Below are 17,375 nucleotides of genomic sequence, written 5' to 3' on the forward strand. Positions count from 1 at the left end.
GCGCTACTGAGGTTGCACAACAGATGATAGGCTTGAATCCATTGGATCCTTCTCAGTGTTTGCACGGAGGTTTGCAGTTGACAGTCTAACAAAGAGCTGCAGCTGAGGAAACCCCTGTTAATGCTAGGTAGAGTTTTGGCAGCATGTGACAGGGCAGCTTGCAGGTTCTTTGAGTGAATGTAGGACAGCTGCTAAAATGTCATAGTCAGGATCTTTCCCCTGACTTTGGTGAAAAATGCTCTGGTTGCAAACATGCACGATCCTTAGGGCTAGAACCTCTGGTACTACTAGGAAGGCTACATTGCAGGTCAACTCCATCTCTATAATTTTTTTGGTTTACTGCTTTGCATCCTATTCTGTCGTTTGTGAGAAGTTGAGCTTTCCCTCCCAGTAGATCAACAATAACCATATCAATAATATTTTACACTTTTTTGAATTGAAGCTATTAGGAGAATTGTAGCAGTTGATGTCAGTTTTGCGTATTTGGGATGGCTGTGTATATGGTGGTGGCATTCTTACAAGTTTAAGGTGTGTAAAGTGATCCCTGTTACTCAGAATGGATTGCTGGGATTGCTTTGCTGGCCTATCAAGCATCACTGTCATCTGTAGGGGTTAATTTTGAATGTTCATGAGCCTGAAGGGTGCTTCTCCATCCCTAGGGACAACTTGTTTTATTTAAATAATGAGAGTGGGTTAAGCAGATGTATTATTTACATTGCCTTGCCTGAACCAAGTACTTGACATAGCTTAATATTTCAATAACACATTATTAGCAAGGTCTAGGCAGGCAGTGCTCCTCAGTGGGACCTCAGCTGCTCCCAGGCTGAATGATGAATTGGCCCTGAGACTAGTGGTGTATTACAACTACTGGGCTGCATGTCTGTGATGTGCCTGCTGGTCTTGACTCTTACATATTCGCATAATGTTCCAGGATATGGAATTCCAAACGCTGCTTCTCTTCAGCTCCCATTTATTTCTGTACATCTAGTATAGCAGCAGAACTAGGAATTATGCCTCTTTCTCACGCTCACTCATCACTGTGAATGCGCTTAGGAGGCTGTTAACTTAATTCTCTACCTTGAGGTGCGTGGTTTTTGCGGCGAAAACACTTATAAGGGTTTAGGTGGAAAGAGAAACTGTCTGATCATTCAGTTATTTTAGACAGGATTCTCTCTGCAGGTTGAGACAGAATAAAAAGTCGTGCAATCTCAGCTTTTTCCACCATCATGCGGATGGCTTGGATACAAAGAAGCATGAGTGGAAGGAGTTCTCTCATTAGGTGTGCTCTGTGAGCTGTTGTGCACGCACTACAGGAAGCACAAAGGTAGCTGCAAAGAGATCGTGTAACTGCGTGTTTGTATGCAGGCTGTATTGGGAAACAAGCCATAATGGATGGAACATAAAGCAAAGCTTTCTTTGTCCCTCGGTCTTGGGGATTAAGGCCACTTGGAAGTGCCTTGTTTCAAGTGCAAGACTGCATGCAGCTCAGCCAGTTAGGGCTTGTTTTTGCATAAGTGCAATGAGATCATATATACCAGGGGTGGCCAAACTGAGGCTTGGGAGCCACACGCGGCTCTTTAAGTTTATTTTGTAGCACCCCACCACCTGCGGGCACTCACTGCTCACTGCCCTTGGGCACCCACTTACAACTCTGAAATATCTGACATTTACCGTATCTTCTGTTGAGCAAGCATGGCCAACCCAGTATATAATATTTGCAATCTCAATTTGTTGAGTGCCAGCCTTGATTCAGTCGAAGTGGCAGCATCCAAACTCAAAAGGAAGGTTTCAGCAACCTCAGAGGGAGTCCCCAAAGTTTGCAGAACTACCTCCAAAAATTCTTTATGAAAAAAAGGGGGGAGGGCACCCCTAAAACAGCCCACTGAGATCTGAGCATGTTCAGTAGGCACAAAATGTTCATTGGCTCTTGCGGGAAAAGCATGGAAATCTGAAGAAGGGAATAGAATGGCTGGGAGTAGAACCTTGAACAGAAGTACTGCAATATTTTGTTGCAAGGTCCACTTGTTTTAAATGGCAAGTAGTTCAAGATATAGAACCCAGAGGGGAAAATTGCAAGTTTTCTAATCATGCAAGGTAACATTTCTGAATGACATCTTCTTTTGCAACTTCAGCACCCTTCTGTTAAGTTGGAAATAGTCCTTCTGTGAATTGGAAGGGCACCTTTGAGACTTTTCAGTTTGAAGGTTTGGCTGGGTTTTTTTTGTTTTTTGTTTTAAGTTTAGGGCACCATGAAAGGTAGAGATGCACATGCAGAAGATCTGCATAGGAAACCTTTCCAGTGGAAGCTTCCTCCCTCTCCTTGGCCATGCTGTACCCTCAGTAGGGTGAACTGTACTACAAATCTGTGCAAATATTTTTGAACAAGGTCTTAAGTTCATGTATTTACTTGTACATGGGATTCTTTTTGAACTCCAGGTTGTTGTTGTTATTTCTATATTGCCCTATGGCCAAATGTCTCTGGGTGATTTACAACACCTCATAAAATACAATTTAAAATAGAGATAATAATAAAACATCATAACATTTCATTGCAAAATTTAAAACACCGAATTTACACTGTTCAAGACCCTTACTTGCTTAGTTTCAGCAATTCCATAACATCAATTATTATTTATTACATCTCTATACCATCCCACAGCTGAAGCTCTCTGGATGGTTTACACAACAACACAGTTTACAGTTGGGCAACAGCTTTATTAAGACCAACCAAAATTTCACAAGAAAGTATAAGCTTTAGAGTTCTTTAAAACACTTCATCATGCTAGTGGTACAAAAAGCAGGGGATGGAAGAACAGATTTTTCCTCCTTCCCTTCTTTTTGCATCTCCCAGCCTGCTGAAGTGTCCTAAAGCACTCAGGAGCTTTGGCTGGACTAAATAAAGCTGCCACCAAGTTGGAGTTTGGATTCCCTACCCCTGGCCAGCCCAGCTGTATATTTTTTTTTAAACTGTAGGTTAAAAAAGTTTCCTTGAAATGATTTGCTTGGTCCCTGTTTTTAACTTGGAGCATTTTAAAGCAGCATAGGATTGTGTTGGGTTGAGAGGGAATGGCTTCAGAAAGAAATCTGTTCAATGTGCATGAATGTTCAACTTTCCTTAATAGAGAGTTAGCAGTTCAGTGCTTTTGCAGCTGCTTGAAGTGTAAATGCTAGGATTAGCATTAAATATCAGCAAGGCCTTATTAAATGGGAATAGAATAAAAGTAAGGCAATAGAATAAAATTCAGCAAAGACAATATGAAGTATTAACATTTTGTGGGCAAAACAGTGGAATAAAAATTCCTTTGCTGTACTGCTGTTGAAAGAGACATATGCATTATAGTGATCCATGACTGGACGTGATGGTCCTGCAAAAACAAATTAAATTTTAAAAAGCAAGCAAGAAGCTTTTACTGTCCGTACCTACTTCTGTTTTGTTCTCAGAGTTTAGCTGTTTCCAGCTGGGGTCTGTGTGTATGCGTATATGTAATAAGTATTTGTACAACTGGCATAAAATGCTATATCCGAGTATTAATGATCTTTTACACAAACATGTTGCCTTTTCCATCCTAACAGTTTCTCTGCCCCTCCCTACCACTTTCATAGGTACTCTTTTCTTTGCAACAAAATAAGAGGAGAGGGCTTAGTCTGATGAAGTCTGCTTTGAAAAAAGAAAAGAAACAAAATACAATTTGAGATTCTCAGGATTTCAGATTTTGTCAAGCCTTCCGCTCAGCTAACCTTCCCGCACCTACACAGTTTTGTTACAGTCCTTGGCTAATTCTTAACACATGGCTGTTTACTGTCCAGTCTTTAATGCAATTCCAAAAGTTACTTCACTAAATTATAATGAGTACAGATAAGCCTGAATAGTTTTAATTTTAGTTTCTCCTAGAAACTGTTATGGATGTCCCATAAGGATGTTGGAGAAGGAAAAAGCAAAAGGAGCAAATTTTGATTATGCCTCAAGTTACCAAGGAGAACAGTAAATGTGTTTCAAAATCCTTTCTATTTTAAGGATTGTTCCTCATAATAGTCTGATGGGATTAGCAGCTGCAAAAGTCATTGTCGTTCCTGTCCCCCAGCCGCCTTTTTCTCTTCTCATCTGGGAAAGTTAGACCATTTTATTTTATGCCAATATGGTTATAAATCACAGGATAAATTAGCCAGCTTCATGACAAGATGGCGAATCTCCTCAGGTTGGGTGTTTTGATGGAAGGAAGATAAGTAATAAAGAGTCTCCTGCGTGTGAGAAATAGGGAGAGCCTGCTGTTTTAATTTTGTTCCCAGCGGTGGGCAAAACTTTGTTCTTTCAGCGCCAACCTTGATGCCTGGCTTGATTATAATGTAGGAATTCAATCCCTTGCATATCTTTGGGTTCATAGCCTTTACTGGAGTATCCAAGAAGAGGGGGATGTCTCCTGCAGGACTATAAAGTACATAAAACTAATAGCACTCCAGTGAAATTACACACAGATTGCTCCAAATGCATAAGTTCGCAACAGTATTAGGTTTTCTTTCTAGTCTTTAAATACTACTGTTTAATATACAGTTCTGGGGAATTTCATTTGGGTTTCTATGGCACATGTCTTCCCCCTTATTTAATAGTCAGCATGCAATTTAACATGCATTGAACTGTGCATGATCTAAAGGACAACATGTATGATAGATATAAAATATAATTAAAAATTTATTCTACTGTTGTTCCCAAATGTAGAATGAAATGCAACTATTCTGATGACCAATGGCTGTTATGGGGCCATCCCAAGATGTCACTAAGGATGCAGCTGGGAGATTAAAATGAATTCAGACAGACATTTTAAAGGCCAGTCAACAATGCAAAGTGGTGAAGAATGCCCTGTTCTGTTACCTTCTATGAATTCTAGAAGGGCATGAGCGTTCTGCTTTCCTATACTTTTATTCTGAAACTATTGCATGATATAGGGGCAATCATTTTTAAGTTTGATTTTACTCTTCAAAATATATATAGGTCTGCAGCAGACGGTAGAGCCTCTGGCTTCATGAACAAATCTGGCCCTCCTGGGGCCTCTATCTAGTCCTCTGGAATTCCCCAGATGGCAATACTCCCTTTTCTGGCTGCACCTTTTCCCCCAATCATGGATTGTTTTGAGATTGTTCATCTTTAGGGTTCTTTTTTAGCCTATGCTCAGAGGTTGAAGTGCCTCAACAGAAGACTTAGCAGTACTAGGAGTGAGAGCTTTAAGCTACAATATGCTTTTATTTTTTCCTCCTGCCTTTGGCCCTGTCAAGCACTGGAATGTGGCCCCTGAAAGCTTTTCCAACTTTGAATTTGCCCCTTCGGTCCCCCATGTTTGGTCTATATGCTTGAAAAGGTCTCAGAGGATTTTACTGCTCTTCTTTGACATTTGTCTACTCTTATGGGTTTGTAATAATTTGTCCAGAGGGGAAATCCAGATGTGTTGCCTTCAAAAGCAGAGTCTTCCTGTGCTCTTAGACCTCAGATTCCTCCTTGACAGCATTGCAGTTGGAGTAGTTTAAGCATCTGACCAGCCGTTCAGCCTTAGGCTATAATATTTCAGATTAACCTTTAGGGTTTTCCTTGTGTCTTCTGCCAGTGCATACAATAAAGACTCTAAGCACCTCTCCTACCAGTATTGCTTGAGAAACTTTGATTAATGGGATATTCCCATTGAGCTTGGAACTTATTATGAATTTAGTTCCATGATCATCAGGCTCTTCTGAAGGTTCTTTGATATGGGTGATAGAAGGTATTTGGTCTTCAGAAATATGTGATATCAGTTTACAAAGAAATAGATTTAAAACACACACACTGCCACCATCACAAATGTCTTACTTTAAGGTGATTTAACATAAAAGAGATTTGCTGTGGTCAAATTGTATTATGCCAAGTTTTAAAATAACGAATAATATGTTTTGATAGCATTGGCACTTTATAATGTAGTGCAAGAGGCTTCATAGAGTCAACTGTTCCTGTTTTTGTATGTTACCATGATGCAGATCAGCAAAATGGTAAACACTGCAATCTCATGAGTGTGAGTGGCTGTGAAAATTTGCAAATTGCTCAAGATAATTAAAAGTTCAGTAAATTGGTTTGTTCAGGATTAGTTATTCTGAGTTTCCAAACCTCTTAAATTGTTGTGTATCCAGTCTGTTTACGTGAAAAAGATGTGCACACGAGACTAATCATAATTACATGTGAGATAAAGAGCCCCTGGATAATCAGGGGCTTCCTTCCTTATCTTTATTTTCAACTTGACTTAACTGACCTATGTAAGCAGCATTATCACTATAAAATTAATTGAGCAGAGCTGTTTCACAACAAGTGCTGATGGTGACTAAAGCAATGAGCAAATGCTTATAGCTTGAGGGAAGCCCCCAAACCTAAGAACTTCAAATATAGTAAGAACAATAGATATTAAAGTAGCAAACCGCCCTTAGTTGAAGGGTTGGTAAATTCTCTCTCTCTCTTTCTCTCTCTGATGGCGGCGGGGGGGGGGGGTGTTGAATAATTTTTGATTCACTGTAACAAGAAGAAAACTGCTCACAGCTTATGGAAACAGGCTTTTGAGTTCATAATACTAGAGATGGCTAATCCATTTTTTTTTCTTGCTCTATCTTCCAGGTCTACGCACAACGAATTAGAAAAGAACCGGTAAGTAACTAATGAACAGGATTCTGAGGAATGCAAACTTAATCATTTTGTTAGTTGTTAAGCCCTTAAGTTGCCCTATAGTCTGGAAGCCTGGAAATGCCACGTTGCACCAGGTGTGTGTCTAAAAAACAGAAATCCACTCCGAGATCTGAAAAAAGAAGGACCTCTCCCACCCTCTCTGAAATGCAAAGAAGTGACCCATTTTTGCAGCTAATCTGTATGCAGAGGAAATACTGTTTCTCTTCTCCTTGCAAACTGAAATCTGATTGGGTCAATGTCCATACATGAGGTTGCTAGGGTATCGGATTTCTCAGGCTCTGGTGCATGTTCGCTAAAGAGCAGAGTGTTTTTAATGTGTACGTGTGTTTTGCCCTCCCCCTCTTTCTCTGCCTATCAGGCCTGTCATAATCCCTGCTGCATTACAGGAAAATAGCATTGTCCGATTGCCTCTGAAGTCGGGACTCACCACTGCTCCTGAGGAGCGGTACTCTTGTAACCTGCTTTAGGACACAGCACAATTTATCTCTGAGACCAAGTTTTAGCAATCTATGCAGTTTTGTTGCTTGACTAGCTCTACTCTATGACTTACCTCCTTTGTAACAGGAGTTAGAGTAATATAAATGCTCTAAATAAATGTAAATACAAATACAGAAAGTTCACAAAGGCATTGGGTTAAAGCAAAGTTTTTAGGATCCTATCATTGTACCAGGGCTTCCTGATATACTATCTTCATGACTAGGGAGGCAGATAGGTGGTTGAGTGTATAGTCCCAGGCTTACCGGTGTGGTCTTGTGGAAGGGAACACGTCTTGCAGAGAAAGAGGAGAATTATTCTGAGCCTGTTCAGAATGTGCTAATAATGAGGACACTGCAGGGACACCCTGGCTTAGGAGCCTGGCTGAACTGAGACTGGAACAGTTGGCGTTACAAGCTTGCACACAATTTAAACAATCATGTGCGCCGGTATTCCTTTATTGCAGTGTTTTTCAGGTTTGTTTTGGTGCCCTGGCTTGCCCTTTGACATCCAAAGATTGTTCTTTGCATGCTTTCTGAGAGTATGCATTTTCTTCTGTCAAGGCTTGGTGCTGGGATGCCCATTCTTTTAAGTTTCTTTTGCAGTTTTGAATCGCCATCATGCTTTAAGTGCACACCCAACTCTATATACTTTGCAGGCATCCATGATTTGGGAGAGGAGGGAGATTGCAGGGAGGGGAAGTGGTACTCTTGTAACCTGCTTTAGGACACAGCATAATTTATCTTTGAGACCAAGGGGGAATTCTGATATTTCTGCAGAATTTTAGTGGGTAGCGGCTCATCAGGTTGGAAACAACATAATTTATGAAAAGAGAAAGGAAGGTTTGGTGAATGGGCATAAAATCAGACAGAAGAGGAGGTTTGGGCCAACCAACAGAGGGGAAGGAATTTGCCACACAGTTGTCCTCCATATGGCAGATCACAAGAAACAGTACTAGGAGTACTAAGATTTGTTATAAGAAATTTATAGTTTAGAACTCTGGAGCAGGACACTTTGATTGAAGGTGTAGTAGCCATATTTGTTTCATTATTATATTAGTGCTAACTTGTAGCCTTACCCAACTAGTGCCTTCCAACTGTTTAGACTTGACCTTCCAGCAGTGTCAGCTAGCATAGGGATTCTAGGAGTTGTAGTCCAAACTACCTACATGGCAGTGGGTTCAGGAAGGCTGATCCAAAGATGCCCTTTCAAGGAAGCTTGTTGCTAACTTCTTTGTTCCCAGAAACCTTTATGGGTGGCTTCAAGGATGGACTCACTCTGCTCCGCTCATGGAATTTGATGGGAGATGGCAGGGACACAGACAACATCACCTTCCATTTGTAACCGTCCCCTATTTTCCAACAATTTTTCCATCTTTTTTCTTACTAGGAAAAAGCTCTCTTTAAGAGGAAACCATGGAACAACTGCACAATGCCTTTTGATTGGTTGTGCTAGGAGCCCTCTGGCTGGTAGCACAACTCAGTGGTTGTGACACTATTATATACTGTAGAACTTACTTTCATAATGCCAGCCTTATTAAGATTCCGACCTCTGCTTTCTTCCAGGGAAGAGGGGGGTATAAGCTGTTTTGGCCCATGAACACTAAGCACAGGCCAATTTTTGTGCATGTATGAATTCTAGTAATAAAACCAGTTTTCACATATGTTGCAGCTTCCTGTAAGTGAGGACGAGGGAACAGCCAGATATGCACAATACAAGGAGAGAGATTTATTGTAGTAGTGGAAGGATATCTAGCCTTTTTCAACATGACGGCTAAATTAAATTTTGGAGAAACTCTTGGGGCTACACTCCATTGGTGAGAGGGGCTGAAAGAAAAGAAAAATGGCTCAAATATCAAGCTATTTTACCTTAAAACTCTTACTACAGGTCAATAAACCTTAGAAGAAGCATGTTGACCCTTACAATGGGGAGAAAACTGCACAAAGAATGGCAAGAACTATAGGTGGTTGGGGGAAAGAGACTGGCCAAGTAGAAGGGACCCTGGCCAGCTTGGAATCCCAAGCATTTCAGATTTGGTCAGAGACCCTGCAGTAGTGAAATCAATAGCAAAATTCTCTAGTACTATAGTTGTGTGCTTTCTGGAACCTTTACTGTCTGTTCAACACTGTCATAAAGCTACATAGGTTAACTTGGCACATTTCAGGAATCGCAGAACAGTGTGGTTTTATCTGTTGCTGTTGTTTTGCTACATCAGTCACAGTTTTCTTTAAAAATGTCAGTCTTCGTTGTGCTATACATCAACAACATTTAACTTCAGATTATTTTTAGCTAGTGCTACCAGTTTTGGTTTTGAATTTATCCTACTCCATGCTTCCAATTTGTTTATTTGTGTGAGAAAGGGAGATAGAGATCTAAAGGAGTGGGTCCAAATTCTTATATCTTTTGTGTGGTTCCCAGTGAGGACTTAGCAAATAGGCCTCCCCACTTTCTAAGAGCTAGGGGTTCAGTGCACTCTCCTTCATGTGAATGTGAGATAGAGTTCTGTAGAACGTTCATCTTGGGCTTCAGCCTCCAGATTATCTATGCCCAAAAGCAGCTGCTCAGAGTAGGCTGGCCAGAGGATGACCAGATATCTGTTACCTGCCATTTACTTTTGCTTATTGCATGTCATCATAGTGTGATTACTGTCCCCATGCTGTCCACCTATGACAGCATGTCTTATTTCCATAGTGCTCATACATAGGAAAAGCAGGATGGTTTCCCTTTTGACTACCACACCTGTGTCACTAAAACAAAGCTTTGACAGTCACTGTCAAATCTGGCACTCCAGCTGTGCCCACTTCTCCCTAGTCACAAATTTTTGGTGCTTTCTTGTCTACTGTACAGTTTTTTTTCACCATTCTAAAAGGTTGATTTGCCCTTTCTAGGGCTTCATTACTGGAAGTAAGTGCTTTAGGCTAAAGTATGCTGGGACATTTGGTTATCTGACCCCACTTTTCTTCAGCCCTACCCACCAATGGAGTGGGGTCCCCACAAGCTTCATTGAAATATAATCTAGCCTTTGAGTTGAAAGAGGTTTCGCCTGGCATAGCAGCATCTAGTTTGAGGATTATTTTTTCTTTGAGTAAGTTCTTACTCCTTTGAGTAAGTTGCCAGCTTGTTGTGCATTGAATACTTACTGTGGCTACAAATGGACTGCTTGTTAGAACAGGGATTGATTTAATGGCTGCCGATGAGCATCTTGAGGTTGTCTGTGATGGCCTCTTGGAAAGTGGGCAATAAGCAAGGAGAGCTCAGTGCAGCTAGGACAGAGGCAGCAGCCTTCTGGGGCTTGCACGTCTTCTCAGACCTTTCTTCACCCACTCCTTCCAATAACATCTTATGGATTCCCTGCTGGCACAGCTAAAAGAAGTAGTAGATAAAACAGTCCCCTGAGAACCAGACAGTGTGTTTTTCATGCTACTGGAGGAATCTACTTCTGGGCTCCAAGGCAAACAAAAGGATTGCTTCACCTTCAGATTTTCATAGCTCGCTATCTGTAGCGTCTTTAAGTCTGCCACAGACTCCAGACTTAACTGTGGCAAAGATAAAAGCCCTGCATCTAATGGCTTTGCTACAAGCAGTTGCTCTTTTTGCTTCTTCAGGAGTTTTTTTTTGGTGGTAATGGTGGTTATTTTCTTCTTGAATCCCAATGTTATCTCCATTATTGACAGAACCTGTAATTTCCAAAATTGTCCACTATTAGGTGCCTGACTCAGTTTCTTCACTCTTTGTCTGCAAGCAGTTGCTTGTCTGATAGGGTGTTTAAATTTATTTTAACCCATTCAGCTCAGGCAGGTGTGGCTTTTAAACAAAAGTACAGTAATCAGGTAATGAGTGATCTCTCTTTTTTTAGGCCCAGTACAGACATAGGATGTGTTCAAATACCAAGTTAAACTAGGGCTTGGTTAGATATGAATGAGCCTGGATTCCTCCCAGCCTTCCATGTAGCTGAGAAAACTGTTCAGAAGCATTAACTTCTGTTTTTAATTAATTGTCATTTGTTTGATCCAAACTGACAAACTTGTTTAATATTAAGTATGGCCAGTTTAGAACAAGTTAACTAAAGAAACCACAATTTGAGGTTAGCTTGTTAGTTTGTCAGTTTGTACTATACAACAAGCCATCACTAACCAAAAGCAGAAGAAACACCTTCCATGCTGTTCCTGAGTTAATGCTGACCATGACTAGCTTTAACCAGGTTTTACAACCTATCTTCAGATTCTTACTTCTCCATAAGTTTGGCTTTAGTGCTTCCTGTTTCCCCGATTCTTGTTCTTTCCAGCCGCTTATATTGCAGGGATTGGTACCTGTCTTGTATTTCACAGAACAGTTTGTTCTTTTCTCTCTGAACCAACTGGCCATTGCTTCTGGCAGAGAGCTTGTAGCCCCTTTCACTGTTAGCTTTCTAACACACTTGCTTAGAATGTCCATGTGCTCACTACATTAAACTGGCACTGAGCTGCATCCATTGTCTGTGCTTACAGAAACCCCTTTTCCTTTTTTGAAACAATTCCAAGATTTTAACCAAGAAGTTACCTCTTCGCCCTCTTACAAAGAGAGTCGTTTTAATTAAATCCTGAGTCTATGAGACTCTATTATGTGTGTTTGCATGACCTGGACATTTTTGAAATGCATTTATTTAATAAATATTTTGTGCATTTATAGCCTGCCTTTCCAGCTTGCAGTAAAGTGTTCAAAAGGAGATGGATAGGACCGTTCAGTCAAATGGGGCCTGTTATTTTTCCCACCCTTTCATTTCTTTGTGGATCTGTGAAATTAGCCCATGGTGCAGAAGAACATAAAAGAGAATGTCTGAAATGGGAAGAGGAGAGGCCTATACAAAGGAAAGTATCCATGTCTTGGAGAATTTTGGATAGGGCAATCTTTATTTTCAAAATTAATATTCTAAATCCCAAGTGACTGAAGCCTTCCAGAAGGCTGTGATCAGAGGAGCTTTACATTTCCATTCCTGTTGAGAATTGCAGAGGCACAGCTTTCAGGGCAATAGAGAGATGTGGAAGTCACATTTGCTTGGTGTTCTTCTGGCAGTATTGCAGTCGCATAGGAAAAGTCCTGCAACCCTTTGGGCAGGTCTGATCTCAGTGTGCATCATCCTATGAGCCACAGCAGAGCCAGGAGCAGAAATAACTATTGCATGGTTAAGGGCCTTTCTGTTTGGCTCCACCCATGGGATAGCAGGGCTTCAAGAGTTGTAGCAACATTGTGGGATGCATTCATGAAAAAGCTGCTCTCAGCATGTTTCTGTAACATTTAATCATAAGGATTTCAATTGGTTTAAACATTTAAATGTGGGTGTGAATAAACAGCACTTCTGAAGGAGAAAACAATCCCGTTTTCACAGGTGTTATCTGCATCTGTTTGCTGCAATTGCTATCTTGGAATGGGGTGCTGACCTCCTTTATAGGGAGAAAAGTAAGCCACCATGAGCATTAGATTCATGCTACCTGCACCCTTCTCTTTTTACGAAGAGGAGGAGATTAAAACTGATTCAGCTTCTATTTTAGATCAATTTTAGTTTGACTTTGTCTCAGTCCTGAACTGAGGGTAATCTTAACTAAAGTCAGTGACTATAAGCTGACTTTAGAAACTATGGTCTGAAGCTAGCTTATTTTCACTCACCGTAACTAGGATTTTGGGTTCTGATGATGTGGCAAGTTTTGTTTATGTAAAACCAAAATACAGACATACTTACGTAAAAACTTCCTCCTTACAACAGCACCAGGGGAATGGATGAATCTGAGGCTCTCTGTGACTGATTTCTTCATGCTAAATTGTGGTTTAGTGTGACTCTGGATGTGGTCATTCTCTTCTGCCACCTCCAGAATTGTCTAAATGATTATGTTAGAAACAGTGCGATATTAAAAATCAGCTGCCCTATTAGTTAGAGCAACTTTTAAATCAAACATTTTGATAGATTAGACCTAGCTGATTATTCAGGTAAACACCAAGGTCCTAGAAATGCTATCTTATGAAAATTAAACATTTTATCATACGCAGTCTATGACAACAGATTGTACAAGAAGGGGTCGCTCAAACTCCTGGAGCAAATTTTTAGGGTGGGGGAAGAGGAACTTCTACTCTCCCTGTTTTGTTGACAGAAGCTGTTTTGTTGGCAGGAAGGGTTCATGGGATATACCACCCTTTGAAAATGAAAGACTGCTATATAAATGATTGATGGTGTGTGAACACATTACTTTTTATATAGTAAAACCAGTTATATATGCCATCACATATCTGAGCTACCTGTGATGAATGTTTTATTTTGGAGGTGAATCAGAGTATTTCTCACTGAGTGGTGAATCATGAATCTCCTTTTGTGAAGTAAGTGTGTGTACCAAGGTACATAATTGAGCAGTGTGCCTGCTGTGCGAATACACTCAGCATATTTTAAATATTTAGTATTTCTTCCCTCCCCAGTCTCATTTAGAGGAAACCAGGTTTGCGTATTTTCACAGCAGAAACCATTGTGTACAACATGGATTTGGCTAGGATCTGGTGATGTCTCTTATCTGAACCCTTCCCTCCACCCTGAAGCATTTTTTTTGGTGGGTTTTTTTTAAAAAGCCTGCTTTTTAAAAGGGGTAATTGCACATTTAATTGAAAAAAGTACATGCTGCACTTTCAGGTGAAGGCAGACAGCCTACGTGAAGCATGAAGGGAGAGGCAAAAAAGATAACTTGAATCAATGTTTTGAGTCACTGGCCCAATTCATCTGTCAAATGTGCTGTGAAGGTAGAAGAAAGCCAGGTTTGTGGGAAGGAGGAAAAAAGCAAAGGCCTGATTTGTATTTATATTTTGAGGTACCGTGAAGATGTCGCAATACTCTACCAAAAGGAAGATGCAGAAGTGAGCTATGAAAAAGAAGAAGTAAGGTAGCACCTTGACTTTTGTTGTCTGGTGAAGTTCTAGAAGAGCTACAATCTTATTTGTGTTGCTTTGTCAGTGTTCTCCATGGACTCTAGGTAGTGGACTTTGGGAGGACTGGTTGGATTACAATAACAGACGCTAAAATGTGGGCTCTCAAACAGAGCAGAAGAATTATGCTCAACCATTTGGCCAAAAGCAGCAAGAAAATAGATTTGGAGAGGATAATCTGTTCTTCATACAGTATAAATGAGGAATTAAGGAAGAATCAGTGCTTTGGTTTTTGTGAGTCCCAACGAAATATAGCAAAACTTACATAAATGGAAAAGAGCCAATAGAAACATCCTCCTCCATGAGGAAAATGATGTCTGTCTTGTTCCCAGAAAAAAAGCAGGGTACCAACTAGAGAAATGTGTGTCCAGAAATGCATTTTCAGTGGTTTCTCTAGTTATTTACAATCCCACATTATCCCCTGCACAGACATCCTGGAAACATTGGAGGTGGGCAGAAGATTGATGTTCATCTGCTTTAGACTTCAACTCAGATAAACCCTTGGCAGCATGGTCAGGGACAATTAGCAAGGCTAAGGGTTGGATTCTAAAATGTCTGCAGATCTCCTCCTGCCCAAGCCTGACTTAGTGGACCTATAGCCACCTCCTTGGCTGACACCCTCCTACTTGGTATGTGGTTCTCTTCCACTGATTCTGTTACTTTCATTTATTACTTTGTGCTTCAGCAGAACCTATTTGTTTAAACATTTGTCTGTCCTTTCTACAAGCAAAGGGTGAAGGCTTAATTTTAAGGGCAAAAGTTAATGGGATATCTGTCTTTCCTGTATTTTCTTCCACATAGCCTTGGCCTTGCTAAGTTCCTTCCTGGTACTAAAACTTGGCTTGCCAGGGATGGGTGGGGTAAGTGGGGAAATTTATCTCTCTATTGAAGGGAGATAAATAACTACAGTGGGATTTCTGCTCCCTTTACTTGTATGGTCTGAAACTCACATTTTACATATGATTTGGGGCAGACTCAGATCTAAAAAACAGGTGTACAGCCATCGCGTGCAGTTATTTGAGCCTTAAAATTAAGGCTGCCTGAGGAGCCCTGGCAGTCTGAAGTGGTCCAAGTTTTCTCCCCACAGGTTTTCAGATGCCTCTTCCTGACACTCCAGTGAATACAGGATAATTATTTCTTTTAAGAGAATTTGAAATTCACTCAACAGTCAAGTAGGGATGCCCTTAAAAGTAGACAAGTGTCCATAAGCGTTGGATTAAATTCCATTCCCAAAGAATTGGATTGAAAGTGATCAGCCAGTCTGAAAGGGAATGGGACTCTTGCCCCTTTTCTTTTTTCAAGGAAGGCAGTCCACTTCTTGACCCACCTGGCTGTTGTGTTTTTCTTGTAGTCAGAGCTGTGCATAGAACATTTTCGTGGGCAACAGGAGTTACTTCCCTATTACTGCAGTAACGTTAACCTTGGTACAGCAGTGGTGACTTGATAGCAGTGCATTGCAAACATGTTGCAAAGTAACGAGCCTCTCCCTCATCAGTCCCAAACTAGAACTATGCGAAGCAGCTCATGCAAGCCAATAAATGGAATGGCAATTGTTGAAGTTGACTGGTCAGAGTCTCACACAGTTCCTTGTCTAATTCATCTGACTCACAGGGCAAGTGCTTCAGACATGTTAGAGAGCCAAAGGCAAAGTATTGCCGGAAAACAAATGTAAAAAAAAGAAAATATTCTTGGACTGGAGTGAATTGGCTTTGTGGGCTAAGAATTTCGTACTTAAGGTCAAGTGGTGGAGTGATGGATATGCACACATCTATTTGGGTGCTACAAAAATGTTATGGAAAACTTTTAAAAGGGCTCCAAACCCAGGGGAAGAATTTTGGGGTGAAGGAAACCATGTAAGTTATCAGGAAAGCATAGTTTTCAGTGCTGTGATTCCAGAAATTGTTACAAAAACAAATAAGCTGCTCCTAATCAAAAGCACCTCCGTAATGAGGGTATTCACAAGGTGTGCAAGTATTAATGAGGGTACTCATAAAGTGTGTATTAATGGGTCTGTGGCATGTTTAATGGTTTTTGTAATGAGAGTAGCAGCTACCTTCAGTCTGCTAAAACTTATGCATTCCCTTAATGTGTGTTTAAGTGTGCATGCTCTTGCATTCTAATCTGATCAGTGAAGTGTTGACGGTACAGTTTTTCTCATTTCTTCATAACTTGGGTTTATGTCATTGCCCAAGGCAAGGTAAAGAGGGCCGTGAGCCAACCATTTGGATACAAGGAAAGAATTATAGATTGATAACAAGCTATTAATATGCAGGGAGTCTCAATTCCATACTATGGAAGTTTGGTGAATAACTGCATTCTGTAACAAGGATATATTCTACTTTTTCAGTAATTCTGCATGTTTCCTTACTTTGCATAATTAGTGCTGAGGAGAGTACATTCTTCACTGTAGAACTTTGTTTTTATTTTCCTAAAACCCTTGAGTAGTATGCATAAGCCTTATTGTTACAGAATCTGCAGATTAGATTTTAGGTACATCATCTGCTGTAACTATGAGACCTATGTTTACAGCCCATATGGAATGTTTTATACAAGCTGGGATTCTGATTTAGCAACTTACCTTTTAGAAGCATTGTGCTCCAAGCTGCATGGGAAGTTCTTAGTAAAGAGGAAATGAGGGAATGAGAATATAATTTCCCAAACTGGCTGTAGTTATGTAGACTAAGATGTTGCTAAACTATCTAATAATTGCCTAGATGGGGAAAATACTGAACCAAAGTATATACATAGGGGATGTCTGCACTTTCTAAAACAAATTCATGAATATAGTGCAGTTGCAAATAATCACCCATTCACAGAGTACTCTGTGCGCATAGGTGGTAAGCCTAGCAATTAGTGCTGCCGTGTTGCTGCTCTTATGAATGCCCCCTTCCTGGATACCTTTTTGTGCAGTCACTCACTGAAAGTATTAATATTGTTCTTAGGGTATTAGGAAAACAAGAGAGCCTCATTACTGACCTGCAGCCTTAAGGAAACTCTACAGGGTGTTTGCAGCAAATGAGCATTTGTTGGCAAGGACCCAAGTCGGTTGCATGTAGTGGCCGTGTTTTAAAGTTGACATGAACTAAATGTTTACATTGTACAGTATTCTAAACAGTGACCATTCTGATGGAAGAGCATTTTGGTCTGTCAGTGATTGCCTCATCATTACTCCTCATTGCTGAGCGCGTTCAGAAATGTGGATCTGTTCCAGGCTTGCAGTTTTGAACAGAGTAAGAATATTTGCATGCACATGCAGCCAGGTGCATGCAGG

General features: G+C 40.6%; 1 protein-coding gene across 4 annotated transcripts in view; it reads left to right on the forward strand.

Annotated features, from left to right (window-relative positions):
* The window catches only part of MXI1 (MAX interactor 1, dimerization protein), an 81,197-nt gene that overhangs the window by 26,259 nt on the left and 37,563 nt on the right, over positions 1-17,375 (forward strand). For 2 of the 4 annotated variants that reach the window (XM_044438434.1, XM_044438451.1), the window contains exons 3-4: positions 6,623-6,652; positions 13,990-14,061. In XM_044438434.1, coding sequence (XP_044294369.1) covers positions 6,623-6,652; positions 13,990-14,061 — 102 coding nt within the window. The remainder of the gene's footprint in view (positions 1-6,622; positions 6,653-13,989; positions 14,062-17,375) is intronic. The other 2 variants (XM_044438442.1, XM_044438456.1) reach the window with 1 other exon arrangement.

This window comes from Varanus komodoensis, unplaced genomic scaffold (assembly GCF_004798865.1).
Source record: "Varanus komodoensis strain SLA01 unplaced genomic scaffold, ASM479886v1 scaffold1, whole genome shotgun sequence".
NCBI lineage: Eukaryota > Metazoa > Chordata > Lepidosauria > Squamata > Varanidae > Varanus > Varanus komodoensis.